Source organism: Manacus candei, unplaced genomic scaffold (assembly GCF_025592945.1).
Source record: "Manacus candei isolate 608988 ecotype Guabito, Panama unplaced genomic scaffold, ASM2559294v1 h1tg000015l, whole genome shotgun sequence".
Classification (NCBI taxonomy): Eukaryota; Metazoa; Chordata; class Aves; order Passeriformes; family Pipridae; genus Manacus; species Manacus candei.
In genome coordinates, this window is record NW_026138063.1 from 8,743,815 (window position 1) to 8,768,592 (window position 24,778).

Genomic DNA, 24,778 nt, shown 5'->3' on the forward strand with positions numbered 1-24,778 from the left:
GCTCATTACATGACATATACAGCTTTTATTAATGGTTCCAAATGTTACAAAGTAATGGGGTTCAGACATGGCAGCCCCCCACATTTTACTGGATAAGCACTGCATGTGAGGCAGGGGATTCTCAACAATTCCTAGTTATCCTGCACTGAGCACAACAGTGGGATGAAATAGGTTTGAGCAATTTAATGCAGTTACAGACACTGTCCTGCCTGGAGGTTTGTGTTCATTAGGAATTCTAGGAAGATGTGACCCTGAGATGCTTTACTGCAGATAAGAAGGCAGCTGGTTCCACCAGTCAATACCCTCTTCCTAATGCAAACCTGTTAGTTACTGAACTGATTAAACTGTCACAAGATGCTACTTAGAAGCCTCCAATGAGGTTTTAATACTCAGAGCCTCATAAAGAATTCTGTGTAACTCAAGATTTGGATTTCATTTGGCAGCTTGGAATGTACTTAAAAATGCAAAGATGCAGCAAAGAGCCGGCCTGCCGAGTTGAGCATTTATAGAGCTGGGTCTGTGCACTCTCTGCACTGTGTTCTCAGTGTTTCTCTCTGACAAGAGGGACAGGCTGTTCAAGAGGACCTTATGATAATCTCAGCATTTTGTGTAAATTCATGATACTTCACTGTGTATATATGGGGAAGATAAAAAGCAAATTCTGAATTCCCTTATTTGCAGAACAGGTAGAAACAAAGACAAAATGAATTGCCAGCGGCCATGCAGTCAACAGCACAGGCCATTCTATGATAGACACCTTCTACAGTATCCAAAATAAGTGTATTAAATAATCTAGCAAATATTTCAGTATCAGTTCTTTATTCAGGAAAGGAACTGCGTCACTTTGTGTGATTGCAAACTTCAGGCAAACAAAGAAATATGTAATAATCATATCTTTAAAAGATTAGAACCTTACACTTCAGCAATGAATCATTTCTAAAACAAAGGCAAATGAGAAGGAAGGGGGAGGTCATGAATAGCTCCCTGATAGACCAAAATCTTTTCCCACAAACAAGATGCTCAGCCATTGTGGAAAGATTTGTGTATAAAGATTTGTTTAAAGATTTGTTTAATTTCTTACCCTCTATATCTGTTCTCCCCAGCCCATTGTGGAGAACAAGGAAAATTGACTTGCTCTAAGAAAAACAAGCACAGCAACTTGGCTTTTATCAGTTCCAAACACCCCAAATATCTGATTGTAACAGCACTTTTCATTAGCAATATAAAAATACTACTGCAACTGCTGTACAGAGCTGAAGGGTGACAGTCAGCACGATAGATTCCAATATGTTTCCAAGAGAATGCTGGAATGTGATTGCTAGCAACTTCTTACCTGACAAGATAGCAAATTGCCTGTGGAGCTGCTCTATTATATCCACTGCTACCAACGGCCGTATCTCCTGCTGCATGATTTCATCTGTGCAAGGGAGAACAGAAACGAGTTAACAAAGCCTCTACGACAATTTTTGCATCCTTTAAGAACCCAGCTAAACAAACGTGACTCTCACAGAAAAAGACCCTGGCTGGGCTATTGGTTGAGATATTATATGACTACCATGGAGAAGTTTATGATACTTACAGAGTCTCTCTCCTCTTCAGCCTACTAACTTCAGCTATTGCTTTGTGGTTTCACAGAGAGCTTTCCATAAACCAGCTCCAGTAGATTTGCCAGGGCTTGCCACAGGTTTGCTCAAGCTGACACCTGCTCTTTACTGCTTCAAGTTTCATATTAAGTCACTGCATTTGGCCTCCCAGTACAGCAGCTTTTCAGTCTTTGAAACAGTGAAGTCTATTCCACACTCAGGGCTATGTTCCACCCCGGACTCCCCGATCTCTGCCGGAGGACTTTGTGTAACCAACCAATCCAGAACTGTTTCCTTTCCTGATGCTTTTTCCGCTACAATCAAATACATAGTAAAAGGAGGAAATAAGGGGCTGTGAGGCTTTCTTCTCATGAAAACAAAGCCTGCTCTTTTACAGTAAACACTGAAAAGTTAAAAAGTAACTTGGCAAGTAGCTGGGGAAAAATCACCACAACTTTTGTGTGATCTATCAAGTGACAAGCAACTATAATCTCACACTGAACTAATCTGATCTCTTTCTGAAGCAGGTGCACCCAATTGTTCTCCCCACTCTTCACCCCAGTCTAGAGCAACAGTACTTATGGGGAATATCTGCCAAGTCAACTGGCAGGATCAAGGCTTATGTTATAATAACACCTACTGTAACTGCTCCTTGAGCCACTGTGCAGCTACAGAACAACAACCAGTCCTGGTTTTATACAACTCACCTCTAACTGCCCAGACAACAAGTGGGAGGAAGGAAGCTGGGTCCAGGTAGATCACAAATCTGAGGGAAGGCAGGTAGCTGCCCTATTTAAGCATCAAGATCTTCACTGATGTGAATACAATACAGACACTGAAATACTTTGGTGCACTTGGTTTTAAACCAACTGTCCCGAAATAGAGAGGGAGGTCAGAGAGGTTAGAGATTAGCTTCTTTCTCTTGCCTCTTAGTCTACTGCCCAAAATATCATCTCTCTTGCTTTCAGACAACCACTCTGATCCTTTCCAGAACTAGGGATTCTAGGTTTTAAGTGACACAACTTCATTTGGAAAGTTTTTTGTTCATTTTCAAAGAGTACACTAATGCCTTAGATGAAGTAGATGAAGGGCTTGTGTCATTGCTCTCTCCCAGACAGACAGTGACACACAATGTGAAAAGAAGTTGCACAAATTTTGGCTGATGCACAAGAAAAGACAATGATTCCAAGCAATTGGAAAAAATAAATGTCAAGGGAGCTGATTCTGCAAAATCTCCCTTTGAACTTAAAAGGGGAAAACTCAAACTGGAATGAATGAAGTTTTTGATGTTGTGGGACCTTCATTTCCATTCTGTCTATCAGCTCTCTGATTCTTGACATTGCAGGTGGCTGAGAGCAATCAGGAGAGCAGAGCAATGAATCACAGCTAAAGACCTTGGTGTCAGGGACCAGTATATGTTTCCAAAGCAAACAAAATAACAGTAACCCCTTAAGTTTTCTCTTTTGTACACTGCAGTTTCCTGATGCAGTTGATGAGAAAGGTGGTACAAAATACATTTGGTGACTAGGAATCACACATTAAAGTGAGTAGAGCTCATGTACTGACATGCTGGAAAAAGAAATTGTAGCAGAAGAAACTAGCAAGAAACTGAGAAAATCTGAGCAAACAAGGGAAGGTGCCTCACGAGCTCAAATGGCAAATCAGATCACATGGCCATGTAATGTCAGCAGCTGTACCCAACACCACGCAAGGTCCCATTTGCCCATTTGCAACTTCTTCTAGGAGAGTGCTCAAAGGTAGTTACTCTCCAGCATGGATGGATTTGTATCACCATCACAGCACAGAGCTTGCAATAGAAGTCACAGCCCTTGGAAACATCATTACCTGGAGCTGCTGAAGGAAGTTTTTAACCTTCGACTAAAAGAAAAGCTTGAAAAAAATCTTATAAGCAAACTTAAAGACACAGGTCTGGGTTTGTTTCAAAGTCATGACATTTTGTCTAGCATTACTGAGCATTAATCCATTTATGTCTTCCACTAACTATTCCAGGAGGCTCTGCAGCCTCTCTGGTCTGTGTGCTGCAAGCCACAAGCCAGAAGGAAGTGTTGTTCCCCCTCTTGGACAGAAGCAATGTACCACTTCCCTGTGGGACTGATATTCCAGCTGAGAAAACCCTGCTTCAGGCTGACATGAGCTGATATTGAGCTGACAGCTGCAGGTTCATAGACTACTTCAGAAAAACCTATTGAGGATAGGCACGTTTTAATTCACTACATGGGGACCCAGAGGTCAATAGGAAGATTTCAGGAAGCTGAAAAGCCTCAAGAGCTTAACAACTGCCTTGTTTCATTGCACCTTGCTAATATCTACAGAAGAGATTGGATAACCCCTGATCACCTCAGAGCAGTCCTGTCCTCTGATAAAGTCTGTAGAGCAATGCCATTCAAGATCATATCAAAACCTACACCAGCCAAATGTCTGGAACATGTTTATCTTGGCAAACTTGACTCAGACATTTCCCAGCTTCTGTGTGATTGTTCCTGTGGTCTTAATTGTCTCTAAAATTGAAAAAAAGAAAAAAGCTTAATTGATCAAATGGTGTTATGTGAAACAATGCCAATCCCCTACACAGGCCATCAAAACTGAGTACTTACACATACCATACAGTTCTTCATGACTTGAACTAATTGAATTTGCCAAGGCATTTAAAATGTGAATAAGAATGCGATGGAAGACGGAAAAACAAAACAAAACAAAACAAAACAAAACAAAACAAAAAACCCAAACAAACAAGTCAGTTCTACTCTTGGTTCTCCTCTTAAACTACCATAAATTGAATTCCTAGCAGAGGCCAGTTTCACTGCAGAAGAATTAGGCCTTGCAGTTTTGCTTCCAAAGGCTTTCTACCCAGGGTGAGAAAAAGAAAAGCAATTACTGTAGCCATCTGTCTGGCACAGCTTCTCCTCCCTTCTTGCTCTCTAGGGAGACTAGCTGCAACTGTGCTATCTAATCTTCAAGGGGAAAGCCATTCAGTTATGCTTCATAATTCACTCAAAAATGAAACATGCTTGGGCTTCCCCACACGCACACTTGCCTATTTTATTCCTCACCCAGCTGTATGTGTTCCCACAGCAGGTCTGGAGGAGCTACACCAGCAGCAGCTGATTAAAAGCAACAATGAATATAGTCTTGTTCCTTTGTCTCTTCTCTGAGCAGAGAGAAACTAGTTTACATGCTAATGGCAACTAATAATTTCCAACAGTGTTGGAAATACGACCTTCTGGAGTGAAGGACTGGACGGTGCCGAGCAGATTGACACAGCAGTGCCTCTTGCTCCGTGGAGGACACCAAAGGCAAAGAGCCACAACAGGACACTGGGGTTTCTTTGTGTTTCAGTGACTGAACGGGACAACTGCCTGGCCTTCTGCTGACTACAGGAGGGGGTTGCATCAATCCCCCATCTGAAGTCACTAATCTTGGAATAATGGGTTACAAATTTCCAGAGCAAAGTTCATCTCTTTTTAATGACAGCCTAATATGTAATTCACAGGGAAGGAAGACAGATGGGAGTGAAAGAAAATCTTTGCTAGAATGGTAGAATACATCAGCCTACTTCTATTTTGTGCAAGCTCAGTCAAAAATTATGCTCAGAGCATTCAAATCAAGATTGTGGGTTTAGAGAAAAATCAGATTGCTGATGTGATGGAAAAGGGCAAGGAGAGTTTAGCATGAGGCCAGATATTTCATTTTAAGAGCATGAAAGGACACCTTTCATGTTATATGTGCTCACGCTTCTTAAAAAGTACCAAAAGGCAACACACAAATTCAGAGTTTGAAGGTTGCAAGGTACCTACAGTTGAAATGTTCACTCAGGTCCTGTATCTGCTTTTCTTGCCATGAACAACAGTTAGCTATGAGTCTAGCAGAGATAAGTTAGATTTCAAGAATTAAACACATTAAGGAAACAAATTTGCATGTTTCACTGATAAGGTTTAAGCAGGCTAAAGGATTTGAAAATAATCTGTCCCACCAGAATTCCCAGTATGAACCCTTAAGCAAATATTTCCCTTCCTGAAGGTCAAAAAGAACTTCAAAGTCACTACTTTTTGGTTTTCTTTTTTTTTTAATTAATTCTATTTATTTCTCTTTCTCACCATTTGTGCCTTCTGTTTACTTTTTGAAAAGGTCTGTTTATTCTCACAGCCCAGAGAGAGAAACAGCAAGATCAGACACAAGCTGCTGTGCTACAAATTGTTTTCTCTAAAGAGGAACTAAAATCCAGCTATAAACAGAAAGGAAATCCCATCCTTTCTCTTATTCTTCTGCGTAGTCCCACCACTTCTTTTTTTTTCTAACCCATGTTGAGTCAACTGAAAACCAAGCCAGGAATAAAGTTATTTTAAATAAAGTGAAGCAATCCTTTCCTTAGCGGAATTGTTTCTGATCTGGGTTAGTTCTCTGCAGAGCTGCTTGAAAGGTACAAGTGCTGGTAATGCAGGGAGGGCAAATGGCAAAGCCAGGACTACCCCTTCCAGAAGACAATCAGACTAAGATCAGCTTAGAGCAAAAGCCAAAACAGAGCATAGGTAAAGTGACAGATGTCATCTTTTATCCCAGCTCAATTTTTCACCAAGCACAACTGTAAAACTTACAAAGAGTATCTGTTTAAATTCAATTTCTCTTCTCATTAAAACCAAACTTCATCACAAAGTTTGCTCACTAACTTACAGAGACACAAAATTCTTCTAAAATATTTAAGTAACTGGTTCATTTTAGGTATCCCTAAAAGTTGGTGGTTTAGTTGTAACAGCAGCCTGACTTTGTATACACTAATGTAGAAATCTGAACAAGCAAGGTTAGGAGCAAGATTCCAACTGTCTTGAGTGATGCACTTCCAATATGTTCCAATCTCTTCAAAAGGGGACAGATAATGGTGTGGATGGAATTGCCTCACAAGCTTTCCCAAACAATCTCCATAGAAGAGGGAAAGGCTAGAAATGCACCTTTCTCTGAAAAGCTCAAAAACCTGTGACTCTCGGTGTCTATGTAGGCAGAAGCTGAACTGGTGCCTGATGGGATTTTTTCTTGCACAGCAGATCTGCTCTCAAGTTTTCTCCTGTCATTACACTAAGTGGTGATCAGTATTTCCAAGGCATTCTGCACAGCCTATGATGGATGTACAGCTTTACCTGAGCTTGGCTCTGCAGACACATTAAGCATTTCTGCTGGTTTTAAGTCTTTCAGGGAAGATTGCTCAAATTACTTTGGATCACTGCATTTTTTCAGTTAATCTCATTTACTAATTTTGATACTCATTTTAACGTAAAATTACAGGAGTGGAGAGGTCATGGATTGAAAATACTTGTTTAGTGGCTGTGTTTTCCTGTGTTCCAGGACTGGTTACAGACTTAAACAATTTGTTTTTACAGGCAGGCAGAATACACATTAGGAGTCTACTGTGGCTGACTTGGAAGGGGGAGAAAGGAGAGCTGTTCATGACAAAGAACTGAAATCTTGTCCTCCCAACTGGGAATCCCCTCAATTTCAGTTTTTGAGTAGGTATGGTAGGCAAAAGCCCAACATAACCCTTTGTTTGCAGCTTACTGAATGAAAGATGCAAGAGAGGCTCAAAGCAGTCATTACAAAAAAACCTCCAAAGGTGACATTTGAACACTGTCCAAGTAAGAATGTAAGGACTACAGACAGTACAGACCACATTCCCAGTTGTTTGCAGGTCAACATCGCCACTACAGAAAAGTGAAATTTCTAGTTCACCCTCAAGACCACACCAGCCATTAGCAAACTGCAAGGACTTTCCACGGACTTGCTTGCAGTGACTTTCAAGTCACAAATTGTCCAGCATGCTCCTACTTTGCACTGGAAATGCAAGTGAACCACAGTTATTTTTGAATCAAACCTGAATTTAGATCCAGCCTTTCAGGTGGTTGCTGATTCGACAGACCCCTCAGGCATGTGCATAAGGCAAAGTTAAGTCTATATGCAGCTGCACAGAAACAAGAGGAAATGCTTGAAGTCCTGTGTTGTTAAACACTGAAATATGTATTAATCTAAAATGATAGCAGATGGCCAGGAAGTTCTGATACAGATGCAAAATCTGAGCCGGGGGAACACCAAGACTCAGAAATAGTGAAGTTGATAGTTATCAATCAGGCCTATGTATAGCTTAAATGTTAATTATTCTGTGTCAAATTGACAAGCAGGCTGTTACCAGTCCAGGCAGGATGTGTCCCTGCTACTCGTACATGCAGTGCTGCTACTGCTGACATGTACCCTCTAGGCTTTATGTCAGCTTTCTAAGCCAACTTCAAAATATTTTGGTATAGACTTCCTTGGATGAAGAAACAGATTTTGCTACTTTTTCCATTTAACCACTTCTTCAAAAACAATCTTTGGATATTCTTGTTTGACTGGGATTTTTTTTTTTATGTTTTTAAAGAAGTTGTCTTTAAATTGATGGGCAAATCAAAAAAATCAAAATCTTTCTGCTATATAAGTAAACTGGTATTTAGCTTTACTATTGGTACATTCTACAAAAATACACTGGTGTGTACAAATTTATATCTATAGTCACACTTCAAGGATTTTGATGACTACTTACTGCCAGAAGGCACCATACATTTATGCACACATCTAAGAATCCTTCATGAATAATCCCCATAAAAGTTAAATCCTGCAAACTACTATAAAATTCTTAAAGTACTCTCACTGTTCTGTTCAGGTGCCTTCATATCCCTGCCTATTATGAAGTTACTTCTTATAATAATTCTGTAAAATTATAGGAGACAGATAAGAAATTATTAGCAAATCTTCACTATGCATTATGAACAATCCATAATCAGCAAAGATCTAAAGAAACACATCATTCCACATCATTTGCTCAGCAAACTTTTTTTTTGAGAGATATTGCTTGATTTCAAAGAGTGCCTGCGGGGATATGATGGGGGGATGTTACATCCTACTATCCACAAAACTGAAACTTCCCTGAGAAAAATATTAAAGATCAAGGTCTAATCTCAGCATTCGAGAAATTAACCCAGATTTACAGCAGCATGTGACAGCCTCTTGCCTAGTCCCTCAGTTGTAAAAACTTCTTGATGGTTTCCAATTTTTGCCAGAGAAAAGTTAATTCATCATCTTCCCAAAATCTGTGCTTCACAACAATGCTGGATTGCTAAAACACAAATTCCTGCTCAGAGAATAGAACAAAAGAACATTTCCATAATATCATGTTAAAATTCATCGTGAGTAACAAAAACCACATGTGGCAAACTGCAAATCTAAAATACTCTCCCTGCAATGCCTGGACACTGAGCTAATCAAGAGATACAGCAGACTTCATTCCTTCCTCCCAGAGCTTGCCAGCAGACAGTTTCACAGCTGAAACAGTATCTTAGAAAAATTCTACCCACTGGCTCTGCTCTGAACTATTGCATCCGGCAAAATCATTTCAGAGCCTATTCACATCATTTCTGAGCTCAGGAGCTCAGAAATGCTCAGTCCTGAGCAGAGGCCAGTTAGCTCGAAACTATTTCCCTGGTTACTGTCATTGGAGACAGACAGTGAGCCACAGCAGCCATCACTGCTGCCAGCAGCACTCTGAGTATGTGTAACAGGACCAATACTGCTCACAGCCGACCTCTCTGCCCAAGGAGACCCAGCCACCTCCTGCAGCCTCCTCCAAGCTGTCACCACCATCTCAGCTCAGATCCCTTTAGAAAAAGTAACAAAAAGATGCTGCAAAGGGCGATGCCTCCCCTTCAGACCCACACACACTCACAAGCATGTGCCCTCCCTTGTGTCCAGACTGGCTTCCCGGTAGTCCCGCTGTGGCAAGGAGTTCTCCTGAGGCAGAGGGGAGGGATGGAGGGAGGCAGTGTTCTGTGGAAGCAGTCCTGGATCCAACCAACAGTGCACCAAAGAGCTGACGCTCTCCTGGAGGAGACTGCACAAATTGCTTAGCAACTGCTTCAAGGTAAACCGCAGCAGAGACCTCTGAGTCGCACCGTACCCAGGCTTTAACCCTCCCCAGGGTACGGCTGCCTGTTCCCACCCAGGCGGCTCTGCACTCAGGCCCTTGGACACTTCAGAGGCATTCACAGCTTAACACAAACAAGTAAAACTACAGCCCAATAACCAACAAAACAGACTCACTTGCTCAGACTAAGGCATGGAAAGGACTTCCATTAAAATAACTTTAAATAGCAGAGTACCAGGGCCAATGGAAACCAGCAGTGCTGCTGTGAATAGTTGTCTTGGAGTACTATCCCAAAGGCACACCCACACACCAGAGCACAGACCTGTTATTTAAAGGCAGAGAAGACTGCACTATGAATTTGGTTGGAAACATGACTGCAGCTCTAGAGCCAGGGAGGAATCATTTCTACATATCTAGTAAGACACAAGTTTGCACAGTGCATGAAGGGAGTACATGTGCTTTCATGTTGCGTGCCAATGGTAGTGTTGCATCTACAGCTGTCTGAAGCAATACTGGGTCACCACTTTAACATTAGATTCATTGATAAAATTGTTCTTTTACTACCACAACCCCCAGCAGCTCAGTAACTGTGGATACAAGTCACTCTACAGCACAGCAGCTGTCCCCTAGGATGTGTGATACAGTGGTAACACCTTGTTTCTTCTCTTAAGTCCTGCCATCAGTCAGGCTCAAAAAAAGACAAGTGTCATTCATTTTATAGATAAGGAAACTGAGGAATGGGGAGAGGATCCAGGTCACCAGCCAACCTCAATATCCCACCTGTAAAATGAGCAGCAAACCAAAGTTGTTCAGACAGACAGACTACTGAAGTGGATCTGTCTTAAGGACAACACACCCACTGTTTCCATCCTTACCCCATCAGCCAACCAGCACAAATTCTCACAATGTTTATAGTACAGCATAAGAAAACTAACACAATTTTCTGTGTAGTTACAGATAAATTCCAAATCAAAGCAGAGAATCACCGTGCTGGTATGATATGTATGAGTAGTGTTACAGACAGACACTTCTTGGCAGATAAAGGTAGATTAGGGAAGTGGCAAGATGCATAGTATGATTTTTACACTGCACTTCCTTTCCCCAGCCACTCCTACACTGCATGCTGAACGGGTGAATTTACCGCTGTGGTGAGTGTATAATGTTACCCTCTGCTGCCTTTACCAGTGTAAGTGTCCACGTGTAACGAATTCACAAAACAAATCTCCCGTTCCAGATATGTTTTTCTCTCAGGTGAGAGATTCCCCTCCAGCTCTTGCGCATAGCGGACACACAACAGCGCAGTTATGCACCGAGCCCAGCTCAGCTCCGGGGGAAGCCCGAAACAACCGAAGAGCCCGTGTTCAGCCCTGCCAGCTCTGGGGTAGCCACTGCCCTCTCCCGGGCAGCATCTGCCACCTTCCTGCCGGGACTGGACCTCCCGAGCGGTACAGGTAAGAGAAGCTCCAAAGCGTTATGGACAAGTGTCACATCTATCTAAGTGGCTGCTAAGTGTGCCAGATGATTACAGTCCAAAAATCACTTTAACCCTGTGTATAGAGACGCTGCAAAAGTAGCAGATCCAGCTGTGAAGTTAGATATTACTCTGCAAGTGAATGTGAATTACTGACCTCATGCTGGATTCCAGAGATAAGGAGAGGAATGAAGTCAGGACAGAAGAGGCACCAAGAAATTCTGCTTGGTCCACTACATGCTCAAAGGAAAGCTCATCGTGCAGCACTTTCAGTTTCATAAAATAGATTTACACGTCAGACATTTTTTATTTGGGTAATTAGTAAAGGTAATTTTAGTCAGCATCTGTAAAATGTCTTTGTTAAGCTGAAAAGGCTTAGCTGTGCCTCTCTCAGTAGAACAGTATTTTGTACTATCCAAATACTGTCCCACCAGCACTCAGCACACAGAATAGAGTAATAGTGATGTTTCAGTTTTTGTTACTGGGAAGCATCTGCAGTACACATTTAAGTTTACTTAAAAAATAATATCTAAGGACCTGATCCTCAGTTGCTACAATACACCTCAGTTTGATTGAAATAACTTGCACCACACGAGCATCTGACCCCACACGTTCATGTGGTCACATCTGTGGGTGTGGGTCTACAAAAGCTTGACAAGGAATGGCTCATCCCCAAGTGCCTCTAACTCAGAGATCATCTTCCTAGATTCTTTCATGGCAGGACCAGGGAGGTCCACTAGGTTCATTGTGTTTGACTTGTTGAACACACAAGATGTTCACAGAAATTGGATTAAACTAGCATTTTGGAAAGCTCTTTAATCTTATGTTAAAGACTCCAGGCAACTGCAAATCCACTGTTTCCACTAGAGCTGACCTAACACAAAGAAATTGGCTTGTGCTTCAAAGCTCCCACTTTCATTTACAGCCTACTGGTTTTTATTGTGGTTTTGACTTAAAAATGTAATAGTTGTCCCCATTTTCATCTATTCTCTGGCAGATCTCACTTTTTGAGTCTAGTGGTAAAGTCAAGGGAAAATGGAACAGAGTATCCCTTTCCTTCACCTCTTCCCATCTCACCTCAGCTTTTCCCAATGCTAGCAGATGATGACCTTACTAATTAACAGTATCACAATTTCAAAATCAGATCTTCAGCCATGTAGTCCCCTGCTCCTCAGAGGCCCCCCCAGCAGCACACTGTCTCAAGGTAGTGACTCAAGAGTTTAGACAAGTAGCCTGAACTCACCAATCCCCAGTTTAATGACTCACAGGAACAGATTCCGAATATGAATAAAGCACTGACTGTGCAGAACAAAGATGCTGAGATATCCTGGCTTAGAAAAAGGTGAAAAAAAAAAAAATCTTTGGTCAATAATTCTTTTCTGTTGTAAAAAGCTGGAGGATTTTTTTTCCCCTTGAAAAATGGAATTAACTAGTAGGATCAGAAATTTGTGCAATAAGACACTTGGCATAGTCCAAATATTCATAAATATGTGGGCTGCTACAACCAAGCTTTATTTATCATTCTTTTATAATTGAGAATGAGTAATTCTACTACATAATGTACAGATGGTGAAGAAGGAAAGTCCGTGGCTTAGAAACCTCGCTGGGCAGGCTAATCCACAGCAAGATTCAGGTAATAAAGCAGCAGCACAATTTGTATAAAAGATCAATACAGCAGAACTGGGTCTTTAAGTGGGGTTTGAAACATCAGAACTGGCTGAAATTAGAGAATAAGCTCCGTGGGTATAACCAGGGTGAGAGCTCTGCAGAGATGCTCTCCAAGCTCCCAGTATATTCAGCACCATTTGCCCCTGAAATCTTCTCCCCAGACAGTTTACACTACAATTTAGGCATATAAAAAAAGCAAACTGTGCTATTATATTGTGCTAATAAGTCCCACAAGTTAACAAAACATTGCCAATTACAGTAATCTGTCTATCCGTGTTTAATGCTTTTCCATTTCACTGACTTGTTTCTTGTTCTGGTATCCTGGGAGGAAGGGAAAAACATAAATTTAGCAGAAAGGCCTCTGCTATAACTTGCCCTCTGAGGATTTGTTCTCTTGATCTTCTCAGTACTACTTATCTCTCAAAATTCTTTTAAAATGGAAATCAAGTTCTGCCTTCCCTATTTTCCTCACAATTCTCTGGACTTTTCTGATTAGGTAAACAGGGTTTAGTATTGCTCAACTGCAGCAAAGCATGCTGCATTATCAACGGGAACAGGTGAAAAGAGACACAAGCATCCAAGATAAAGATCTTCTCTTCGAAAAACCTCTGTGGAAAACAGAATATTTTAATTTAGCTGTTTTCTTTGCAGTAAGAGCCAGCTGGAAAAGAAATTACCCCAGGTTCCCTAGATAGCATTTTATATTAAAGAAGAGATACTGAACGCAAATACAACATGAACAATTTTGAACAGCGCACGAGGAGGCACTGTAACTGAGTCTCAAGGGGTTTAGAAATTCCTTTCACTTATACTGCAGGTTTTGGTCTTCACATGAAATAGTCACTTTCTCCAGTAACCAGCACCTTTGTGGAAAGGTCAGCCTCGTGGGAAAGGAAAACAGTTCTCATTAATATTTTACTACTAAAGATGAAGAAGCTCCAAAAAGTCCAAGAAATTTCAGCCTGGACTCAATACAGATGGGAATTCCTTCCAGAGATAGCACTGTAACTCATTAACTGCTCCAGTACTTCAGTCCCTTTCCCTCCTTGAACAGATAGACATGAAGAACTGCTTTTCAACTCCAGCAGTAAGAGAGACACAGCAGTAGGACTGAGGAAAGGTTCCCATGATGGCTGGACAGACAGAACTGCAGCATTCCTCTGCTCTACAGAGGACAAAATCAGAAACCCTCTGTTAGCACAACAGACGGGTCCCCACCCCACTGGCAAGGAGGCTCTTGCCTGGTTTTGCAACAGCAGCAAAATCCTGAATAGCCTCAGTAATGAACTGCATACTCCTTAATGTCTGCAGATTTATTACCCTGATTTATGCAGCCACCAGCCTTGAGCACAGATGAAAACCACACATTTATTCCCTTAAAAATATATAATCCAAATGAAGCCTCAAGCTCCACAGCATGCAGAGGCATAGTGTAACCAGCAAAGAATCATTCATCCATGTAAAGCCCCCGTAGGTGTGTGGTCCCATTGGCGGACTGGAGCATCACAACAAGGCAGGCTAATTGGGAGCATCTGGGGACAGAGAGGGCCAGTTTGGCAGGAGGTGTCCTGAAGCATTAAAGATGTTCATCAGCAGCTGGGTGACATGAGTAGTCTTGTCAGTGCTGAAAGGGCACATGAGCCACAGTCCAAGAATGATGTATTTCATGACAAGAGGCTATGCTTTGCTTTCACCTTCGGTATCTCTTTAGTGAGGAACTGAGAGCACTCCAACAAGGATCAGCCCTGGACTGGAGTCCCTGTCACACTTCTTGCCTGGCTCTCTCAGGGCTCCTTCCCTTTGGTTCTCATAGCTGTGCTATAACTAGCACCTTGGAGCTGCAGATCCCAGAGAGTCTCAAGGTCACGTACTGGTACTCAAAATAGCACCATTTGCACACCAGACCCCAGAGGGGCCTTCAGCACCCGTAGGCAGCTCCTGTTGCAGGGAGCTGGGGCTGTGGAGCTCTGAGCAGGCATCACATGGCCACAGGAAAAATGCCCTTCAGCTGGCCCCTCACAGCAGCACTTCCTTTTTGTAAGCACTCACTGTTTTCATCTCTTTACATGAACAGGAGACTACAACCACACTTCTAACCACTCATCAGAACAAATCACGTTGATTCAAAGGAAGCCTTGAAACTCGTGTGATCCAGGGACTGGAATAGCTTGGCACAGCACTGCTTGCTGTGGGGTACTGCTGCTGAAAGGCAGGTTACCTGCAGGCCACTGCAGCCACGTGGCCTCTATTTCTGCTGTAGTTACCTGCATGCCTTCCATCTCTTCTCAATAAAATATTTAATAAGAGAGAAAATTGCCACAGAATATTCATAGGGTTCAACAGACATGGCGTATATGTGAAAAATGCTTCATATTTTGGAGTGCCTGAAGCACTGTGTAAGTACCAGCCACTTAGACCTCAGCAACACTCCAGCTGGATCTTTACATTGCAGAAAGGGTACTCCTAGGTGATGGTAAGTCAGAACATGCCACAGGGAAAAAGGCACACATCTCTAGAGTTTGTCAATGAGTCTTTGCTAGTAGGACTAGCAAGAAGGGGCAGGCAGAATCCAAGTTCTCTGGGACATATCATCTTTCTTCCTCTGTGTCTATGCACTACAGACTACAAAGGAAAACTGATCTAATCATCAAAGGATAGTCATAACTATACCATCACGATCCACTTTTTATGGAGGCAGGTAATTCTATTCCTACTTTACAGATAAGAAAACATAGGCCAAAACAGGACCAAAGATGAGCACGGGGTCAGAGTCAGTTCAGAGCAGGAGGAAGGAACCCAGGCAGTGTTGTTATGAATTCCTGTGCCACCTTGCCAGCTCCTTAGCCCCCTTCTCACGTTGTCACCGCATGCAGAGTTGCCCCGGCGTGTTCTCACAGCTCACCCAGCTCTAACACTTGCAGCAGGAGGCACCTTGTCCCTGGCAATAACCAAACTTTCGCCCCTCCAGCAACTTCATTGGCAGAATTTAGAACTAAAGCAGAAGCGATGTTTTCTGCCTCACTAAATGGCAACAGGCTCAAGGTGATTTGACACACTATCTGTTCTCCAGCAGAAAATGATTTTTCAAGGGATTTCCTCCCATAATACTGTGCCAGGTAGCCAGCCTCTCAACGTGAGAGGCAGAGAAGATGTTTCCCTGGGAACAGTAACCATAGCAAAGCTATTACCAATCTCTTCTCCTCTCTACCTACAGGAAGAAAAAGAACAGCAGATGCCTGATCTCTGCCTCCAACAGGCCCATGGGCCCCCAGAGCCATAAGAAACCTGGAAACACCTGATCAAACATCCAGGAAGGAACTTCAATGAATTCTGCTGTCTTTTATTGGGATACCGGACATTTCTGCCATACTGTGCTGAACTCAGAATGCCACAGTACAGAGAGTGCAACTGGAAACATCAGTGTGACTGAGAGGTCAGCCAAACACAGCAACGCATAGGTAGGCACCGAGCCCAAAGATCAGCACGGATGGATCACCCACAGAAGCAGAGGTACAATGGACTGGCTTTGCAGTTTTCAAACCCTGACATTGTGTGTTAGAGCCCTATTAAAGAAAGCATCTGCAAACCCCAGTTTGTAGGCAGTAGCTGCCGGCCGATGTCCTGCTTCTGGTCCACCTCTTTTTCTACAGAATATTCTCCATTTACCACATTGAATGCAACTCTCTTTGCTGAAGAGCTAATTGAATCATAATAAACAATTCAGCTTGAAAATACAATCATATTGCATGCTTTTGGGGATCTTTTCATCACGTATTAGTGAACATGTTATAATGGATTTGAGGTTTACTAAGTATTTATTCAAGTTAACTTAGCAAATGAAAGGGGGCTATTTGGTTAATCTTTCTTTCAAATGTCACATAAAGAAAAAGTGTTCTATGATTCAGCAATCTTGATATGTGACTAAGCAGTCAACAACCTAGATTTCAACTATTATCACTCCAGAGTTAACATGCAGTTAGCACAAATTGCCAGAACACCAGCATCTTATACTAGCAACCCACTGAGAGCAGAATACTGCCCTGTACCCAGGCTGACTCACACAGAGCACAAAAAGCTCCATAGTCCAACTTTCTAAGTACAGTGAAACTAGAATCTTCACAGAGAGAAAGATAATGACCTTCTACATAGTAATTTAGGAGAACAGGGTGACAGGTTCAACTGGGTCATGAAGCCCACTGCCCCAGCTTCTTACATTCATTTCAAAAAAAGTATTTTCCTTGCACAGCAAATACCTGCTCCTGATGTATACAGAAAAGTCAGTGTCTGACATCCGAGTGAAATAAATATTTATTCAGAATGAGCTTAACATTCATTTTAACCTCCTTTAGGTCAAATCACTGCAAATATCCCAGAAATAGACAGCCAAGCAAAATGCTGCAGCCACACCTGAGTTAATATCCAAATCCAGCCAGTTGCCTTTATCTGTCACTGACTCCTCAGAGAAAGCATTAGAAACATAATCTCTTTTTTGCAAATTGCCTGGAAATGCAGTGCAGCTCCCACTAAGAGAAGATGCTATTTTGTTTAAAGATGCTGTACATACCTTTCTTTGCCATGCGCTCCAGCCTAATGCATCCTCCTATAAAATCATGGTAAGATTTCATTTCTCCCTCTGTTATCCGGACAGCAGTGAAAGGCAGATTCCTGGGGACCTGTTGTCCACATTTCCGACACCGAGAAGCCATTGCCACAGCTCAGAAGACTCTTGTCAGGAACCTGCTCTCTGTTTGCTGGAATCCAGCCTGATTCTTCAGCCGTCAGTCCAGGCTGGTGACTTTATCCCACTTAGTTCATCCAAGGTCACCCTCGCCAGCAGGATGTTCGCCATCGCAATTGGCTAAGACTTTATAGGCTTAGTGACTGTGTTTGTTTCTCCCTCCTTGCTTTCAATATCAGTTTACTTTAATCTCTCATTCAGAATGAAAGCTGTGAACCTCAGCACAGCCCATGCCCTGAATGGCTTCCTTATCATTAATTTAAAGCTGCCTTACAAGCAACAATGACGAGAGAAGATCCCAGAAGCGCATTGCAAGATCACAGAATGACTCCTAAGGAGCATGCCAGACAGGTTCACAAATAATTTTTCCTCGAGAAAAGGGTTTTCTTCATGATTTTTGGTCCCTTTCAGGCTTATGATTTTATGATTCTTCATCTCTCAGAATGGATTTTTTTACTTCTGCATTTCAGCTTGGGCAGTGCAAGGAGACTGCTCTGCAGAGCTGCTCAACCAATTACTCATATGTCTGGCAGTGGCACTGGGAGGCTGCAACTGTACAGAAAAGCCCTCTGCTGCTGTGCACAGTCCCTGCTCATAAGATCTGATAATCTAAATGAACAGAGTAGCAAATGGAGGACAAGGGAAATATTGCTGGCAGATATGCTCTGCTAGCTGTGCAACCCCCCAACCAATTTTGTTTAAAAAAGAAGTTGGATCAATCAATTTGACACCAAAATGAGAGATTTGAAACATCCATTAAATCTCTTTGAAGGGGCTGGGTATTTATGTTGATTTTTTTCCTTTTTAACAACTACTATAATACAAATCACTGGTTAGAGAGCTTTGTGAAGAAACTAGTACTTGGGGAACTGAGTACAGAGAGCACGCAATCCTGATGCAGTAGAATAAAAAGGAGCCTTCCCTGGGATCTGGAGGGAACTGCACAGGAGATGCATAACAGGCACAAGGCCAGCACTGGTGACAGTGCAAAGAATACAGTGAGAACCCAATGAATCAGGGCTGAGCTGCCACCCAGAGCTCATCTGCAGGGACCTGAGCACAGAATGAGCTTCCTGCAAGGACCTTACACACAGCCTGAGAACCTTTGCCTTCCTCTGCCTCAATCACTAACACCTGTTGGCACTTCACACAGTGCCAGAACAACATCCAGTGTGTTCAGCTCATGGCCTACTCAGATCACAGCTGATCCTCAGGCACAGAGTGGGAAAAGAGAAGGGCAATTAATCCAAATCAGAGAATGAACCAGAGGGAACAAAGATGTTCAGGAGAGAAAGGCCTCACATGGTGTCATTACTAAAATGGTGAATAAGTGTCTGGACTGCACTGAATGCCTGTAAGCTGAAGCACACAGAAGTCAACTCATTCCTGCTTCTATCCCATTTCACAAACTTGCAGCTTCTCCCCTGCCAGCTCTGCTGCTCCTCAGCCACACAGTAGGAGCTGTCTAAGCTTCCTAACCCAGCACACACAGACTGACCATATAGTAAAACAGCTACCAGACTTGAGAACTGAGCCTCTGGACCTCCCTCCTTGACCAAAGAAAGTTATAAAGGACATTGCCCCTTTTATGGTAAAAGACTTGTGCTACCCTGCCCCCCAAATTTGCTACATGGCATGAAGCTGCTCTTTGCCAAAACACTGCCTGCAAAGAGAGGACAATGATGTACTGAGCTGTTGGATGACCTGATTCATTAGCATTTGTAAAATATTTATTAGAGCTTCCATGGAGAAATCCCCAGGGGACAGCAATATTTTAGAGATAGGGAGAGCAGTGGCACAGAAGGCAGAATTAATTTGTAGAAAACTGCCATCCTGAGATAAGAAAACTAGAAAAACAACCCCACTGTTTTATCTTTAAATCTTTCTTCCATCATCTTTTCTTTCATTACAGGGGCTCAAGGTGTCCTTCCATACACAGGCAAACACAATGTACCTTGGAAAATAAACTTTGCTGACAATATATTCATGTCTGACATACACAGATTAATTGCACTTCAACCTTGCACACGTATAGATATGCAGTGAGGGAGAATCCAGCATTTGTGGCAATACACTTCTGTCTGCCGCTCTTGTGGACTCTGCTTCCCCCAGTATCTACATGGCTTAGCAACAGGAGGATCTGTGAGATGCTCCGTTCCAAGTGGGAGACTTGACTCTGGAAGTGGGATGCAAGAAGAAATCTGCCCTAGGTGTGAGCTTTGGAAGCACAGGTAGCCACAGCACGCAACAGGAAAACTATCTAAAATCATCTCTCAGTCTTTCCCTAGGAAATCCTGATCCATTACAATGCTCAATACAAAACTCTGATGCTTGGGGTACCACTGCCATCTCTCAGCTCCAGAACAAAAAATGAACTGACTGCAGCTGCTCTACATTGAGCAACAAGGCACATAAGAGTTACCTCAGGAACTGAGTGCTGTGCTGAAAGGACTGGGATGGATGGACAAAAGGATCTGTTTATTCTCCTGTAAGTGTCATTTCATTCCCAGATCACAGGCAGATGGGTTGGCTTCTCCTGACACGTATGGGAAACCTCTGACATGGGAGTGCTGAGACCTGCCCTATTTCCTACCACAGATCACCTCTTCTGTACTGCTCTGGATGTATTTGCACAGGACCTGCTGCAAGGGCTGGCTTGCAGGAACACTTTTATGTAACACACTCAGAGTGGACGATTGATTTTAAGCAATTTTCCTCAGTTAGCTGAAAAGTATCAGTCTGACTGACAGCAAGTCACTGCTCTTTGCATGCAGTAGTGGGGGGGGCAGGTATAGAAAATGGTAAACAGGCTTCCCTGGGTCTTCTCCATAATAACAGAATGGAAGCTACTTTGCTGCTGCTGCAGACAACCATAGCAAAATGTTACGAAAACCTAAGGAAGAGGACATTTTCTGCTTATGAATTGCCAGCATTGCCTAGCAACATCATCTGGCTTGGTCTGTCAATGAATAAGCAAGTAAATAAACGTATGAAATTGTCATCAGAAATTTAAAAAACCAAAACAAAATAAAAAATCCCCCACCCCACAACCCATGACCCAGATATCCTCAGATGCCATTAACCAAAACAGCCTGCAAAGCTGCACTAGTTCCGACTTTCATCAGAAATACCAGTTTACCTTGGAATGGACACTTGCTGGAAAGTGTTTCCTGCCGTGACTGTGTGGCCAGAGGATGGCCACAAATCTGAAGTCAACTCAGTTAAATCAGTTTAAGCCCAATATCTCTTCTTATGAAACAATATGCTTCTGCTTCAAAAAGCAGTGCTCTGATGGTTGGTATCACTGTCAAGCACGAAACATGCCACAAACACGTTAGATCTCAGTGATGCTGAGCCCAAGGGATGTAATTTCTTGTGAACAGTCAAGATTTGAGTTTGGGAACAGTATTTATGTGCCAGAGGAAGGAGGAAGAGAACTCTGTTTCTGCTGCATGGGTAAATGAGGCAGCTAGAAAACACTGTAAAATGCTCCCTGTTTGCAGCATAACCCACACAGTCATTTAAACAATTGCAGGGAAACAGGCATCACTTTTCCATCAGAGCCTTGTAAGTTTAAGAAAGTTTAGTGTAGAAAAGACTCAAAAAATTGCCTCTCCTATCCACCAATGATTTAAAAACAACAAAACATAAAAACCCAACAGCAGGAGATATCTATTCATGAAGACCAGTAGATCCCCGATCAATGTATATAACATTCCACAAGCCTGAGAAATAAGTGATCTAAATCCAATGCCAATATTAGGATTGATACACATCGATGCTAAGAAAATAATCTGTATTTCATTTCTGAAACCCCAGCTTCACATTTTCCTATTTCATATGTGATGTTTTATCTGATGTTTGAACTGATCTTTGATAGCTATGCTGAAACACATTTTCCTTTTGCATATATGTGACCTTCTTTCTGCCTTCCCCATCACCCAGAACATGAATCTGAGGCATTTCAGCAGTTTGACACAAAAGTTTATTTTCAGAGCACACTTGGTGCTGCGACAGGTAACATCTATTCCAGTGTTCAGCTAGGAAATGGAAACTGATCTTTTCTATTAACTTCCATTTATTTTCTAATAAAAAGCATACCAGGACTGCATCTCCCTCCTTTTTTAATAATGGGCTACATCCCAGACATTGTTTTAAGCCCCAAGGAGTTAAAGTAATAAGCAGAGGAAAAAACATCTCTGTTCTTGAAATTACTTCTAGCATACAGCACTGTTGCAATTACAACATACATTTCCTGCACTAGAAGGCACTAATTCCAGTGCCATATGGCTTCAGAATCTCATTACACTGATCTGCTTAAAGTGACTTCTTAACGGACAAGCAAAACATTTTTGGTCACCTTCAGCAGAGGAAACAACAACTCTGCCACTGTTGACGCACATTTACTCCCACGCAAACAGGGAGTAAAGTGGAGTGAGTAGAGTGAAGATCAGAGGACAACCTTAGCCAAGGAACTTCTCTTGCCATCTCAAAGCTGTGCAGACATCCAGGGTTAGTCAAGGACTGTTACCATCATTATAAAAAATAAAAAAACAATCAACCAAACCAAACCAAACTGGGCCAGTGCCATTAGTGCTGGATTAAAGAAGCTTCCCAGGAGATCAGGAGATGAGCGGAACCTTCATTGGCCAAGCAGTGGCACGAAGTGCTGCAGCACCTGGCTCTTGACCTCTGCAGCTAAGTGCAGATCACCAACAGAAGGCATTTCTCTCCTGCTAGGAATCTGCTCGGCAAGATAAACAGATTCTCAGAGTTACCAGTCTGTAACTGGCACTGGGGTAAAAATCAGCTAGATCCAGGGCTTAGGCTTGGATGAAAAGTTCTTCCAATCCTGATCATGAAAATACTTAAGGACCTAAGTGAGACCAAGAAACTTTCTGAGAAATACATACCCAAAACATAGCTCCTGGTTTAAAGTCAGGGGAATAAACTGAAAGACAAGTAAATGCAAAAGGAATAGATGGCAGAGACGCCGGATAACCAGTGGCTGTGGCCCATAAAACTGGGCATGTCAGCCCCCATCATCCTACACTCCTAAACACCATGGTGACCATACCACCAATGCATCTGAGAGGTGGATGCACAGGCACAGGCTTTGTGCCATGGCCCTCCAGCAGCACCTTGAGTGCTGGAAAAGACAGTCTGGATTAAGCAGGGAACATGTTTTTCTCTTCTCTGTCCTTTGCCACTGCACACACCGAGTCACCTCCAAAGCCATGGCAACCCTGGCCCGTGCCATCCAGGGCACTGCACTGGAATCACTGCACTATTCCTCCTTCTCTCCCCCTTCACCTTTTCCTCCTGGCAATCAACCGCTGAGCACTCACAGAGCAGAACAGCTGCTGGATCCATGCAGCCAAGACCACCAGGGCAGCTTCTTTCCTCGAGGAGCAGCTGTGCACATTCCCTGACGGAAGCATCATTTTTTTGTTGTTGTTGCAATTCATAACTTGAAGCAGATAAAGGAGAACCAGAAAGACACAGGGATAAAAATAGGATCTGTGAGCATCGCAAGGGCTGTTGATACTCAAGGCTTTTGGACATATGCCAAATGTTAGCTGAACAGGAAGAAAGAGCTTCTCCCATTACAAAGTACAGTAAAGGTATTTTCAATGTTCTATTGCCATCTCTCAAGCACTCAGCATCGGTTACCATGAGAAGCAGGAGATTGGGCTTCAGAGACTATTGATTTTCCCTGTTTCTATATCTGTGCACTGAGGTTCACTCAGTCACTCCTAGCAGTCCTCAAGGAAAAAGGATCTCCTCTGAGACTTTCTTAGACACCTTTTTGACTGATTGGGCTCTCAGCTGGCAGATACACGTCAAACACACTCCTTTAACATCCTCTAGGGCAAGGCTTGCATTCGTCTAAGGAACTGAGGATAAAATCATCAAAGAGGAGTTACTGCCTCTAGTCTGGCTACTGTAAAGTATACCTTATCTTTTTTTCCCCAGGACAGGGCTGCTGTCAGAAACCAGAGGTCTGTCCTGAAGGACCTGCCCACATGGTAGTTTCTCCATGCTGGGCACCTGCAAATGAGAGGCTGCAACACTCTCCTCTGTGTGCACCCACAAGTGCAACCACGCAGAGCAGCTGGATGCTTGGACATGCCTACAGCCAGGTGGTAGGAATCTGTCCTGCTCAGTGCCTGATGCTGCAGAGCTGTTCCTTCTTCACATCCACCCATAGCCTTAACCCCTGTGCTGTTCCCAGTTTATCCACCCTAGCTTTGTCTCTAAGTTATCAGCTGTAATAGATTTAAGGTTCTACAAAGACACAATCTATGGAGTGATTTCCCAAGTTACAACAAAGCCTGATCCGTAGCAGAAAAATCAAGGGATGGATAACCTGCCAGCATGTGCATCACTGAGCATCGTGTGAGCACTTCACTGACCTCTCCCCACCCAGAGCGCTGCATCATGCACCAGGCACAGCAAGGCAAGACCTTGCCTCACCACACACAGCCACACCCCCAGACCTCTCCCTCTCCTCCCCAGCCAGCACAACTATTGGGTTTTGTCACCCTACTCCATCTTGAATATGTAAATAGGGTAAATTTACAGGAAATGAGAGTTGCAATCCTTTGTCAAAACGAGGCAAGAGCTGCTAAAATTATATGGAAAATGGCCAGCTGGGATAGAAAAAGTATTAGCATCAAAGCCTCATTTTCCATCATAGCAAGCCTAAAATTATTCAGGGATATCTACTAACAGGCAAGTAGGTCCACACAGTAAAAAAAAAAAATCTGTAAGCCAGCTTCAGGTGCAGAAACAGTATAAAGCTGCACCTGAGACAACTTTTCCTGTGAAAGGCAGCACGAGGGTTTCTCTGTAACACTGCACTAATGCACAATGGCCTCCCCTGTCAACCCCAAGTGTCCTGCTGTCAGGACATGAAGCATCCATGTGCTGGGATGTGCTGAGCACTGTCTGCACAAAGTTAGACCTCCAGCCCACATGAAATAAGGACAGTGCTTTGACTTGAACAGCACCATGGACTTAAATCGACTAAAGCTGAGTGGTGCAGTGTTCTGATGAGATAAGAAATTGCTCTTTAGTCTGTCAGGAAGCCCCATTGCAAGTGCTTTCTGCTGACCAGAACAGATTAACTCAATAAAATGTATCTAAATCCCACATCCGTTTATGGACCTTAGTCCCAATAGATGTACGTCCACTTCCTGGAATGCAGCATTAAATAATGCTGCATTCACTTCTCCAGTGAATCTCAGCTGAGCACTCTGGCACCACAGAGAGATTGTTACTCTCATGAAATAGACAATTTCCTATTTAATTGCCAATAAAAGAATATGTTTTAAGAATAATATTTTTCTTTTGTTGTA

At 42.8% G+C, this 24,778-nt stretch overlaps 1 protein-coding gene across 17 annotated transcripts in view; it reads right to left on the reverse strand.

Annotated features, from left to right (window-relative positions):
* MCF2L2 (MCF.2 cell line derived transforming sequence-like 2) overlaps positions 1-24,778 on the reverse strand; it is a 218,431-nt gene that overhangs the window by 173,817 nt on the left and 19,836 nt on the right. For 5 of the 17 annotated variants that reach the window (XR_007903552.1, XM_051781464.1, XM_051781469.1 and 2 more), the window contains exons 1-2: positions 17,244-17,899; positions 1,334-1,417 (exon numbers count right to left, since the gene is read on the reverse strand). Coding sequence is in view for 16 of the 17 variants with exons in the window: in XM_051781464.1 (XP_051637424.1) it covers positions 1,334-1,417; positions 17,244-17,385 (226 nt within the window). In the remaining variant the exon portion in view is untranslated. Of the gene's footprint in view, positions 1-1,333; positions 1,418-1,579; positions 1,853-9,342; positions 9,525-17,243; positions 17,901-24,778 lie in introns of those variants that run through there. The other 12 variants (XM_051781476.1, XM_051781474.1, XM_051781475.1 and 9 more) reach the window with 5 other exon arrangements.